Source organism: Chanodichthys erythropterus, chromosome 6 (assembly GCF_024489055.1).
Source record: "Chanodichthys erythropterus isolate Z2021 chromosome 6, ASM2448905v1, whole genome shotgun sequence".
Taxonomy (NCBI): Eukaryota; Metazoa; Chordata; class Actinopteri; order Cypriniformes; family Xenocyprididae; genus Chanodichthys; species Chanodichthys erythropterus.
This window is the reverse complement of record NC_090226.1, coordinates 361794-373251: the sequence shown is the minus strand read 5'-3', so window position 1 is coordinate 373251 and position 11458 is coordinate 361794. Positions and strand designations below refer to the sequence as shown.

Genomic DNA, 11458 nt, shown 5'->3' with positions numbered 1-11458 from the left:
AATCTGTTATCTGCCTCATCTCTACACCACCAGCCGTAACAAGTATACTGTATAATAGTATTTACAACACTTTGTTAATGAATGCTACAGCATACTGTAGTATTAACTATAATGAACTAATAAACTGTAATAAATACTGTAGTATACTTTAGTTTTTACTACAGTAAACTGTAGTGTATTGTAGTATAATATACCCTACAGTTGTAGAAAACTTAATACAGTATTTTGTTGATATTACTATAGTAGTTATATTACCACAGCAACTATAGAATTACCACAACAAATTAAAGTACTTTACTATAGTATGGTTCAAAAACACTATGGTATTTACTATAAATGACTATAGTATTTTTTCATGTGGGAGGCTACACCGCCATAATATTTGTGCTAGAGTTCGCTAAACCATATTTGTGAAAACACAAAGGGCTCTGTCCACCCCACCCCTGTCCAGATGTGAGCCGCCTCTGCCTGGAGCCTGTGGGAGTCAGTGCACTTCTGAGGGCACTTACAGTGACACACGATCAATCCTCACTTCACAACCTGAAATTATTGAATAACTCTTCTCAGTTTCTGAGCCTTTCCCACAGTCAGACCATTATGAATCCAGCATTCCCCAGCTAACAGGTTCTCTCAAAGTTACGAACAAACGTTCTTCCCGTAACGTTAATAGATCGCACAAAGTTGTCTGGACTTTAACAATGTTGTCAAAACGTTAGTACAAAAACATTTAATATTTATACATTGTTCATGGAGCGTTTTAGTTGGACATTCATCTAACATTTTTTAAACGTTCAGAGAACATTCAAGTAACGTTCCCATAATGTTTGTAAAATTTTTAAATCCCTTAACGTTCACATAACCTAGAAAACATTTAGAAAACATTCAGAAATAATGTTCTTAAACATTCTCAGCACATATTTGTGTCTCACAGAGGCACAATTATGTCTCACATCTGCAGAAACGTATAGGAATGTCCTGTTTAGTCACATGTTCAACAGCTTTTAGCGCTGTAAACGCTTCCATAACTGCTCTAACCTTTGACCTTTACCAGGAGTTATGGATCTGATCACAGACTCACATCATCACTTCTTCTGTTATCAGATTCTCTGAAGGGTTTTAGTCACATTGTCACTAGAGAAATGTTCACATATTCTTTTTGGTGTTTAATTATCGCCCTCTGCTGGTGACGTGTGACATTACTGAACCAATCACATTATGACACAATCATGCAGCATCACTGTGAGAGAAAAAGAACGAATGGGAAATATTTCTCCACAAAACAAGTAAACATTAAATTAATTTGTTTTGATATTTTGTTTACAATTAAGATGTGACTTTTTCCCTTGAAGAATTAAATGAAGAATTTGCTGAATTGTCATGAAATTGTCACAATAATGGTCTTTTAATTAATTAATTTTTTGGATCAACAAATCATTTGGACCCACTTTATATTACGTGGCCTTTACTATTATGTACTTACATTTAAATTAATCATTTGATACAATGTACTTATTGTGTTCATACATGTTTTTACATTGTACTTATATTTTTAAAACACATGCAAGTAATTACATCTGTAATTAATTTCTGTCATTACATTTATAATTACACTGTTGACCCATCCCTTAACCCTTAAACCTACCCATACCACCAAACCTGTCCCTAACCGTACCCGTATCCACCTCAATAGCAGCAATAGAGTTTTGCAATTCAATATGAACCCAATAATTACATTGTACTTATTTTTTGATGTAAGTACATAGAAGTTAAGGCCACTTAATATAAAGTGGGACCAATCATTTAAATAAATGTGTCACTTGCATCCTTTTCCTAAAGAGAGATGAAGCTGCGGAAGGAAATGAATTCCACCCCTCTCTCTCTCTCCTCACACCACAGAGCCAATCAGATTCCCCGCATCCCGGTCACATGCTCCGTCTCTTCTGCAGGCTCTCCTCACGACTGCAGCCGCTGATTCCCCGAGGCTGATGGAGACAGACGGACGGAGCCGCTGAGAGCAGATCATCCGTGATGGAGCGTCAGCAGGGAGCGACCGCAGCGAACGCCTCTCTGTCTCCTCCGACTCTCAGCCCCGCCATCCCTCCCTACGTGAAGCTGGGCCTGACGCTCGCCTACACCGTCTTCTACTCCGTCCTGTTCGCCTTCATCTACGCTCAGCTGTGGCTGGTGCTGCGCTACCGGCACAAGCGCTTCAGCTACCAGACGGCGTTCCTGTTCCTGTGTCTGCTGTGGGCGGCTCTGCGCGCGCTGCTCTTCTCCTTCTACTTCAGGGACTGCGTGACGGCCAACGCGCTCGGACCCTTCTGCTTCTGGCTGCTCTACTGCTTCCCCGTCTGCCTGCAGTTCTTCACGCTCAGCCTGATGAACCTGTACTGCGCTCAGGTCAGTCCAGACGCCACTCCACATCACACGCCTCAGATCTCACATCATTTACAGGAAGTCTGGAGCTAGAGATACTGATGTGATTCACCGGTTTCTAGACGAGTAGAGTTATAATAAACTTGCATAAAAAATCCTGAATTAAATATGCTTTAAATTTTAATATATAATATACTATTATATATAATAATAATAGTAAGACATCTTTTAAAATATATAATAATATACTTTATTCCAGCCAAAAGGTTAATGAAAAACCAATAATTAATAAAATGATAAAAATGTATGTCAAATTGTTTAATCAATGTTAAAAATTTAAAAATAAAAACAATAAAAATAAAAAAACGGAAAAATTTAATTAAATCATAAAAATGTAAAACTACAAATATTTTTTTTTTAAATAAAAACAATCAAAACAAAACACTAAAAATAAATCATAAAAATGTTAAATGAATACATAAATCATTTTTAAATATTTTTTTAAAACAAATCACTAAAAGTAATTAAATCATAATGTAAAATGTAAATAATTTTAAATAAAAAACAAAAAATTAAATCATAAAAACGTAAAGTAAAACTACATAATAAAAAATAGTAAAATTAAATAAAAAAACATAAATATGTAAAATAAACTACATAAATATATTTTTTAATAAAATCAAAACTGAATTTGATTGAAAATAAATGAAAAATTAATAAAATCATAATGTATAATGTAAATATTTATTAATTAAAACAATAAAAATAAAACAAAATTAAAAAATAAACATTTTTTAAAAATAAAACCAATCAAAATAAAAAACTAAAAATTAATTAAATCATAATGTAAAATGTAAATCATTTTTAGACAAAAACAAACGAAATGCAAAAAAAGTCATAAAAATGTAAAATGCGAATACTCTTATGCAAATGAATCTCCGGAGATTTTCAATCATCTAGAGCAGCTCATGTGATTCTGGCCTCTAGTAAGACATTATTTCTGTATTATACGGTTTTATATGATATTGAACTGAAATCTACTGTACACATGTAGAGCTGCACGTGTTCCTGCATGTGTGACCTACATGAGACTGCGTCATGTGACGATGATGATGATGACGGCAGACGCTGAAGATGCTGAGCAGAATGAAACCGGACAGACGTCAGAGATTAATGATGATTCAGCTGATGCTAACTAATCAATGAACCTTTTCAACTAAATGAATGAAATCATGAAAATGTCAAATTAAAATAAAAACAAGTATAAAAATAAATAACCTACTAAAAAAGACAAAATATTTTATTTGTTGACCTGCATGTCATGTGACTATTAACCAGGAACATGCAAATGTGTTGAATTATTGCAATATTGAAACTTTTATTAATGTAATTATACATTATATATATATATATTTATCTTTTAAACATAAATAGCAATATTAAAAAAACAATAAGCTAATGAAATAAATGATGATGAAAACTGCGAACTGATACGGAGCTCATGAATCTGCTTGTTTTGCAGGTTTTCTTCAAGGCGAAGTCGAAGTTCTCTCCTCACCTGCTGAAATATAAGTGAGTCCTTACACTGATGTTCTCGTCTGTCCTCCTCCTCCTCATCTTCATCACTGTATCTGGTCTTCTGCAGGTTTCCTCTGTATCTGCTGTTCGTCGGCGTGAGTCTGCTGTTCCTGCTGGTCAACCTGACGTGTGCGCTGCTGGTGAAGATGACCGACGCGCAGGTCAAGACCATCGTCCTGGTGCGCGTCACCATCAACGACTCGCTCTTCGTCCTCTGCGCCGTCTCGCTGGCCGTCTGCCTCTACAAGGTGGCCAAGATGTCCCTCGCCAGCATCTACCTGGAGTCCAAGGCAAGATCTGACAGAATCAGACTTCCTGTGGGACATTATCAGGGTTCCTAATAAAACAAAAATTATAACAATCAAAATTGCAAAATAAAATGATTAAATAAAGATGTATTATTACATTTTCAAATGAAATAAATGTAAAATAAACACTTACTAAAAATTTGTAAAAATGTAAAAAACAAACAAAAAAAAAACAAATATTAAGTATTAATTAAATCATAAAATTGTAAGATTAAATAATTTTTTAAATAAAAGAATTAAACTAAAACTAAAAATTAAATTGTAAAAATAAAATGCTTATTAAAATATTAATTAAAACAAAAAAATAATTAAAAAATCATTTTAAAAATAAGTAATTTTAAAATATAAAAACAAAAAATTTTAATTACTAAAAATGTATTAAATCATAAACAATTTAAAATTAAAATAATAAAAAACAAAAAACACTATTACAATATTAATTAAATCATAAAGATGTAAAATTACAAAATAATTTGTAAAATGAAATAATCAAAATAAAACACTTAAATTAATTAGATCATAAAAATGTTAAATAAAGTAAAAAACATTAAAATATTAATTAAAACAAATGTAGTTAATTAAATCATAAAAATGTAATACAATTTAAATAACTTAAAAAAATAAAAGTAAAACTTACAAAAAATATTAAATCATAAAAAAACTTAAATTTCAAATTGTCATTTTAAAATAAAAACAAAAAAATTAAATTTAAAATAATTTTAAAATACAAATTTCTAAAAATACTAAAAATTAAACAAAAAAATTAAAATGTAAAATAATTTTTTTAATTAATGTAAAATGTAAATAATTTAAAATTCAATTAAAATTAAAATAAATGATGTAAAATAAAACATGTACTAAAGCAATATGAAATGTCATGTGACCATTAGCCGACAATAATAGATCATTGAAATATTGCCTTAAAATCTTAGAGGGACTTCAAGAAAAGGACATAAATAAATAAATAATGTCATGTGTTTCCTGTGTGTCTCAGGGCACGTCGGTGTGTCAGGTGACCCTGATCGGCCTCACCGTGATCTTCCTGTACGCGTCGCGGGCCTGTTATAATCTGGTGGTTCTGGCTCTCACCGACATCCAGACCATAAACTCCTTCGACTACGACTGGTACAACGTGTCGGATCAGGTGGGTGGCGCTCGTCTGTCCCGGTCACGTGTTCACGCAGACGTCGAGCCGCTCTTGTCTGTGCTTCCGCAGGCGGACCTGCGCTCCAGTCTGGGCGACGCCGGGTACGTGGTGTTCGGAGTGATTCTGTTCGTCTGGGAGCTGCTGCCCACGTCTCTGGTGGTGTTCTTCTTCCGGGTGCGCAGACCGGCGCAGGAGCGGGTGAGTGGAGCGACACGAGGAACGCTCTTCCTCTGCGGATCCCAGTCTAAGTGTGATCTGTTGCTTCCAGAGCGGATCTGCCATTCCCAGCCACGTCTTCTCCAACCGGCCGTACTTCTTCGACAATCCCAGACGCTACGACAGCGACGATGATTTAGCCTGGCCGCCCCACCCGGTGACCAGCTCAACCAGGTGACCCACCGACACCCTATGACCCTATGACCCTTTGACCCTGAGATTATCAACACTGAACCCAAAAACCTGAGAAAAAATTAACAAGTTTAAGGATATATATATCAAGATATGTATATATATATGGATATATATAAAAATAGCAGTAATTTACCAGTTTTAATGCAGTAACGACTACAAAACAGCATTATTGAGAATTTCAAAATTTAAAGTTACTGAAAGTTAATTAAATCTTAAAGGTGCCCTAGATTGTTTTTTCACAAGATGTAATATAAGTCTAAGGTGTCCCCTGAATGTGTCTGTGAAGTTTCAGCTCAAAATACCCCATAGATTTTTTTTATTAATTTTTTTAGCTGCCTATTTTGGGGCATCATTAACTATGCACAGATTTTTTCAGTATGGCCCCTTTAAGAGATGCGCTTCCTCTGCCCCACCAGCTCTTGACTATATTACAGTGCATTTACAAAGTTCACACAGCTAATATAACCCTCAAATGGATCTTTACAAGATGTTCGTCATGCATGCGTCGGATCATGTGAGTATAGTATTTATTTGGATGTTTACATTTGATTCTGAATGAGTTTGATAGTGCTCCGTGGCTAAAGCTAACATTACACACTGTTGGAGAGATTTATAAAGAATGAAGTTGTGTTTATGAATTATACAGACTGCAAGTGTTTAATAATGAAAATAGCGACGGCTCTTGTCTCCGTGAATACAGTAAGAAACGATGGTAACTTTAACCACATTTAACAGTACATTAGCAACATGCTAACGAAACATTTAGAAAGACAGACAGTTTACAAATATCACTAAAAATATCATGTGATCATGGATCATGTCAGTTATTATTGCTCCATCTGCCATTTTTCGCTGTTGTTCTTGCTTGCTTACCTAGTCTGATGATTCAGCTGTGCACAGATCCAGACGTTAATACAGGCTGCCCTTGTGTAATGCCTTGAACATGGGCTGGCATATGCAAATATTGGGGGTGTACATATTAATGATCCAGTCGGTGTTATGTTGAGATCCGAGTGTTTTCCGGAGGTCTTTTAAACAAATGAGATTTATATAAGAAGGAGGAAACAATGGAGTTTGAGACTCACTGTATGTCATTTCCATGTACTGAACTCTTGATATTCAACTATGCCGAGATAAATTCAAATTCTGATTCTAGGGCACCTTTAATAATGTCAATTCAAATAAATAATTATAAAATCATGATAAAAACACTTACTAAAAAAGATGAAATATTTTATTTGTTTACCTGCTTGTCATTAAAGCAACGTTAGAAAGGCTCATTTTCATTCCTTAGTTATTTTTTTAGAATAAAATCATAAAAAAATTATTTTAGCATTTTCTTTAATTTGATTTTTAATGAGCTTCTGATGACACTAAAAACATAAAAAATTAATATGGGTCTGATTCATAAACTTTCAGACATTTTCCTTAAGTTTGATATTTGATGAATCCAGATTTATTGTTGTAACAAAATTATATATATATAATAAATATATATATATAAAAAACTTTTAAAATAAAAAAATATTAAAACAAAAATGTAAAATTAAAACATAATTTTAAAATAAAAAATTTAAATAAAACACTAAAATTAAATAATAAAAATGTATAATTAAAATAATTCAAAAATCAAAATAAACTTACTGAAAATGAATTTAATCATAAAAATATAAAATTAAATTAATTAGTTAAGTAAAATGCACTAAAAGTTTAAATAAAAATAATTTAAAAGAATAAACAAAACATATGCTAAAAATATTAAATCATAAAAAAACTTAAAATTCAAATAAAGTCATTTTAAAATAAACAATAAAGAAAGATAATTAAAATCATAATAATATAAATATTCTTAAAATATAAATGACTAAAAATACAAAAAATTAAACAAAAAAATTATATATATTATATAAAATAATATTTATATTATATTATATATACAGAAGCATTAGAAACGCGTGATTGAGGAGCACTGGAGTGAGTGATTCACACACTTTCTCTCTGTCCAGTTTATCGACGGACTGGAGCAGCAGCAGCTTCCTGGTCCATCTGGGAGGAGACGATCAGCGGTCGCCCTTGGCAACAGCAGCACTAAACCGTTAACGTTTCCACTGATGCTGCAGCTCTGTAAATCTGAACCGCACCGCACTTTAACCCGCCGACACACACACACACACACACACACACACACACGAGCCGCTGGAAGCTCAATACGTAATAGAGACGACGCATTGTAAGTGTGAGTCACCATGGCAACCAACTCCAGAGCAATGTGCATCGTCATGGCAACCACGGTCAGAGTAACGAAGGCTCTAAACGAGGCTGTGTTCAGAATGCAGTACGACGCACTCGTTCTCAGCAAAGAGCTCGGTTTACTCCTGCTATTAACCCAACCGATCCAAGCAGATAAGGGAGACACATTCCCGTTTACACCTGGAGCTTTAATCCGTCTCTTCAAACACTTCTTCGAGGGGAGGGTCTAGTTGCGGGTAAATGTTTGGGTTTTTTCAGATCTTTCGATCTAATGGATGAAATAAGCTCACCCAGTTTACATGACAGAAAACATACGGAGAACCTCAGCGTTCATTTCTGCTCTGACAGCCGCGAGACCGGCCGAACGTTAGATGTGTTAGAAATCAGGAACAGCGAGAGAACATGGTGCTGGGTACATTTATCATCTTCAGACCAAACTTGGGTCTTCAGTCGACAAAGATTAAATCCTGTCTGGCTAGAGCGCTTCCTATAATGCTTTCGGATTAGGTCAGTAGGCTGTTTGAAACACATTTGATCACATGACATTTAACACTTTGAAAGCAAAGAAAGTGTTCGAAAGTGGACACTTTTTAAAGGATTAGTTCACGTCAGAGTTAAAATTTCCTAAATATTTACTCTCCTCCATGTCATCCATGATGTTCATGCCTTTCTTTCTTCAGTCGAAAAGAAATGAAGGTTTTTGAGGAAATCATTCCAGGATGTTTCTCCATATAGTGGACTTCACTGGGGTTCAACGGGTTGAAGGTCCAAATGTCAGTTTCAGTGCAGCTTCAAAGAGCTCTACATGATCCCAGACGAGGAATAAGAGTCTCATCTAGAGAAACCATCGGACATTTACTAAAAAAAATAAACATTATATACTTTTTAACCACAAATGCTCGTCTTGCACTGCTCTGTGATGCTCCACGCGTGACGTAATCATGTTGGAAAGGTCACGCGTGACGTACTGATCCAGTGTTTCAACATCGTTGTTTTTTTTGTAAAGGCCGTTGATTTAGTCTTTGCACGTTCACTCACTCAGTACTTCCGCCTACGTCACGCGTGACCTTTCCAACATGATTACGTCACGCGTGACCTTTCCAACATGATTACGTCACGCGTGACCTTTCCAACATGATTACGTCACGCGTGACCTTTCCAACATGATTACGTCACGCGTGACCTTTCCAACATGATTACGTCACGCGTGGCAGCTGATGGTTGTGTGGAGAGCGAGAGTTGATTTCCAGCAGACTGAGGTGACGATGTTTTATAATTGGTGACGTGTTTGAGGTCAGGATCGTTGAATAAAAATGTTTTTTCAGCTTTTCAGAGTAGCTTCTCTCATCTCCTGCGTCAGTGTGTTTGTACAGGACTGTGTCACTTCTGTAGGCGTCTTTGGCTTGACGGAGTTTTGCAGTGAACCGTGGATTATGGTTGTTATAAGTTCTAGGTCCTGATAGTAACACACACTGAAAACACAGCGAGAGTGTGTTCATACACACATTCTGAACACGGCCTGTGCTGTTTGACAGTGTATATTCACACATCACAACATGATCACTTTACTTTGTGATGCCGATAGATTAATAACGATCAGGCGTAAGGCATGAATTCATGTTACTTTATCTGTTGAAAACAGTAGAGATTGAACGACACTCATGATGATAAACACTATATATTTCACTGGTCATGTGGAACATGTGATTCTCATTTGTTGATTTGTAATAAGGACGTTTCGTCACCATCTACAAAAAATAAATTTGCTGTTGAAATAAGACTGTGATTCTTACTAATGAGAGCACAAACACTGAAGACATGAAAGATGACAAAAATCTGAGAGGCAACCAGATCAATTTATTCCTGTTTAAATAAATATTCCTGACACAAACACACAGAACAGGAGCGTCGTCATCATCTGATCACAGCGTGAAAATGTTCAAAATCAAGTCAGAAAGGCAGAGGAGCGTCACGACGAGCCGTATTTACAGTATCATACTGTTATTCAGAAATATTAAGGCAGACAAGAGGATCACGCTGAAGCGCTCACACACACACACACACACACACACACACACACTCACACACACACTCACACACACACTCACACACACACACACACACACACACACTCTCACACACACACACACACACACACACACTCACACACACACTCACACACACACACACTCACACACACTCACACACACACTCACACACACTCACACTCACACACACTCACACTCACACTCACACACACACACACACACACACACACACATATAGCTGCTCTTCATCTGTGTACAGTAAATCACTCCTGCAGAATTGAAAGAGACAAAAGCTTCAGTTGTTCAGCATCAGATGAATCCCGCGCTGGTTTCCGCAGCGTTCAGTGATCAGCTATATTTAACAGCGACAGAAGGACGTGACGTCTGCAGCTCTTTCAAGTGTTCAAAGATATGAAGCTGAAACAGGCGAGAGACGCTGAACTATAAATATAATCAGGAAGAACTTTCCAGACGTGGAACAAAATGAGTGAATTTCACATCGATTATATTTTTATAATTAGAGATAATTACAAAAATATAACTGGCTTTTTTGCTTTTTAATTTTGGGCTGAGATATATTTGACCGTTTTCACTCATCTAATAAATGTGTTTTTCTTTCCTTCTTCTGTGGAGGATGAATCTGAACATTATTGCTTGTCATCTGTTGCTTAAATGTGTAACAATCAGCTACATTTCCTTCTTTCAAGCTTATAAAATTAATTTCTATGGTCCTATGAACCAGAAGTCTTCACTTCAGACGAGGAATGACTTCACACATTCATGGAAAAATACCCACAAAAACAGGCAAGAATTGGTCATATTTCACCTCAAAAGCTTCATTTTCCTATTTATAGATTTATGATTTTGAGGTCAAATGTGAGCTGGACATGTTCTTGTTCACTGGATCACTAACAGATTCAGCAGTGATGAAGTGACAGTAGTCAGCAGGAACAGACACACAAGCCGAAGAGAACGACAGGAAGAACTGCAGCGAACCGCAGTCGAATCTGACAGAGAAAAGAAGAGGAAGTAGAAAACCACAGTCCGCTTGAACATGCAGAGACGAAAGCGTGAAGTATTTTTGGAGCTGGAAGCAGAGATCTCGCGTGATTCTCGACGCACTGAAGCAGAGCAGGAGGTGTGAGATCGGATCTAGAGGAAGGGTTCTGCTGGACGCCAATCCTGCAGTCCCTGAGACGGGCCTTATTCTGGGCTGGATAAGACTATTGCAGAGTCCACTGGGCTGGTGCCACCTGGTGGCCTGGAGGAGTGTTACCTATGATCCTTCAGAAGAGTCCGGAAGTTGTGCAATTCCTTTATACTCGTGGAAAGCCTGGAGC

At 36.0% G+C, this 11458-nt stretch overlaps 2 protein-coding genes across 4 annotated transcripts in view; one reads left to right on the top strand and one right to left on the bottom strand.

Annotated features, from left to right (window-relative positions):
* Nucleotides 1-399: 399 nt before the first annotated feature.
* Nucleotides 400-10173, top strand: gpr137bb (G protein-coupled receptor 137Bb). 2 transcript variants are annotated; one of them, XM_067387615.1, is made up of 7 exons: nt 400-2400; nt 3899-3948; nt 4022-4244; nt 5257-5406; nt 5479-5607; nt 5678-5799; nt 7827-10173. In XM_067387615.1, exons 1-7 carry the CDS (start codon nt 2029-2031, stop codon nt 7918-7920), a joined length of 1140 nt encoding a protein of 379 aa, XP_067243716.1. In that variant the 5' UTR covers nt 400-2028; the 3' UTR covers nt 7921-10173. The 2 variants fall into 2 exon arrangements, with proteins under 2 accessions (XP_067243716.1, XP_067243715.1); XM_067387614.1 differs by having other exon boundaries at nt 405-2400; nt 5257-5607.
* Nucleotides 9907-11458, bottom strand: part of ero1b (endoplasmic reticulum oxidoreductase 1 beta) — a 42930-nt gene continuing 41378 nt past the window's right edge. The window contains exon 16 of one of the 2 annotated variants that reach the window (XM_067387613.1): nt 9907-11451. In XM_067387613.1, the coding sequence (XP_067243714.1) occupies nt 11391-11451 (61 nt within the window). In that variant the 3' untranslated portion in view covers nt 9907-11390. The remainder of the gene's footprint in view (nt 11452-11458) is intronic. The other variant, XM_067387611.1, reaches the window with a different exon arrangement.

Bases quoted from the DNA above. Each gene is read 5' to 3' on its own strand.
- gpr137bb (XM_067387614.1), top strand. From the start codon at position 2,029: ATGGAGCGTCAGCAGGGAGCGACCGCAGCGAACGCCTCTCTGTCTCCT. The intron at 2,401-3,898 runs GTCAGTCCAGAC...CTTGTTTTGCAG, and splicing joins TGAACCTGTACTGCGCTCAG to GTTTTCTTCAAGGCGAAGTC. The intron at 4,245-5,256 runs GCAAGATCTGAC...TGTGTGTCTCAG, and splicing joins GCATCTACCTGGAGTCCAAG to GGCACGTCGGTGTGTCAGGT.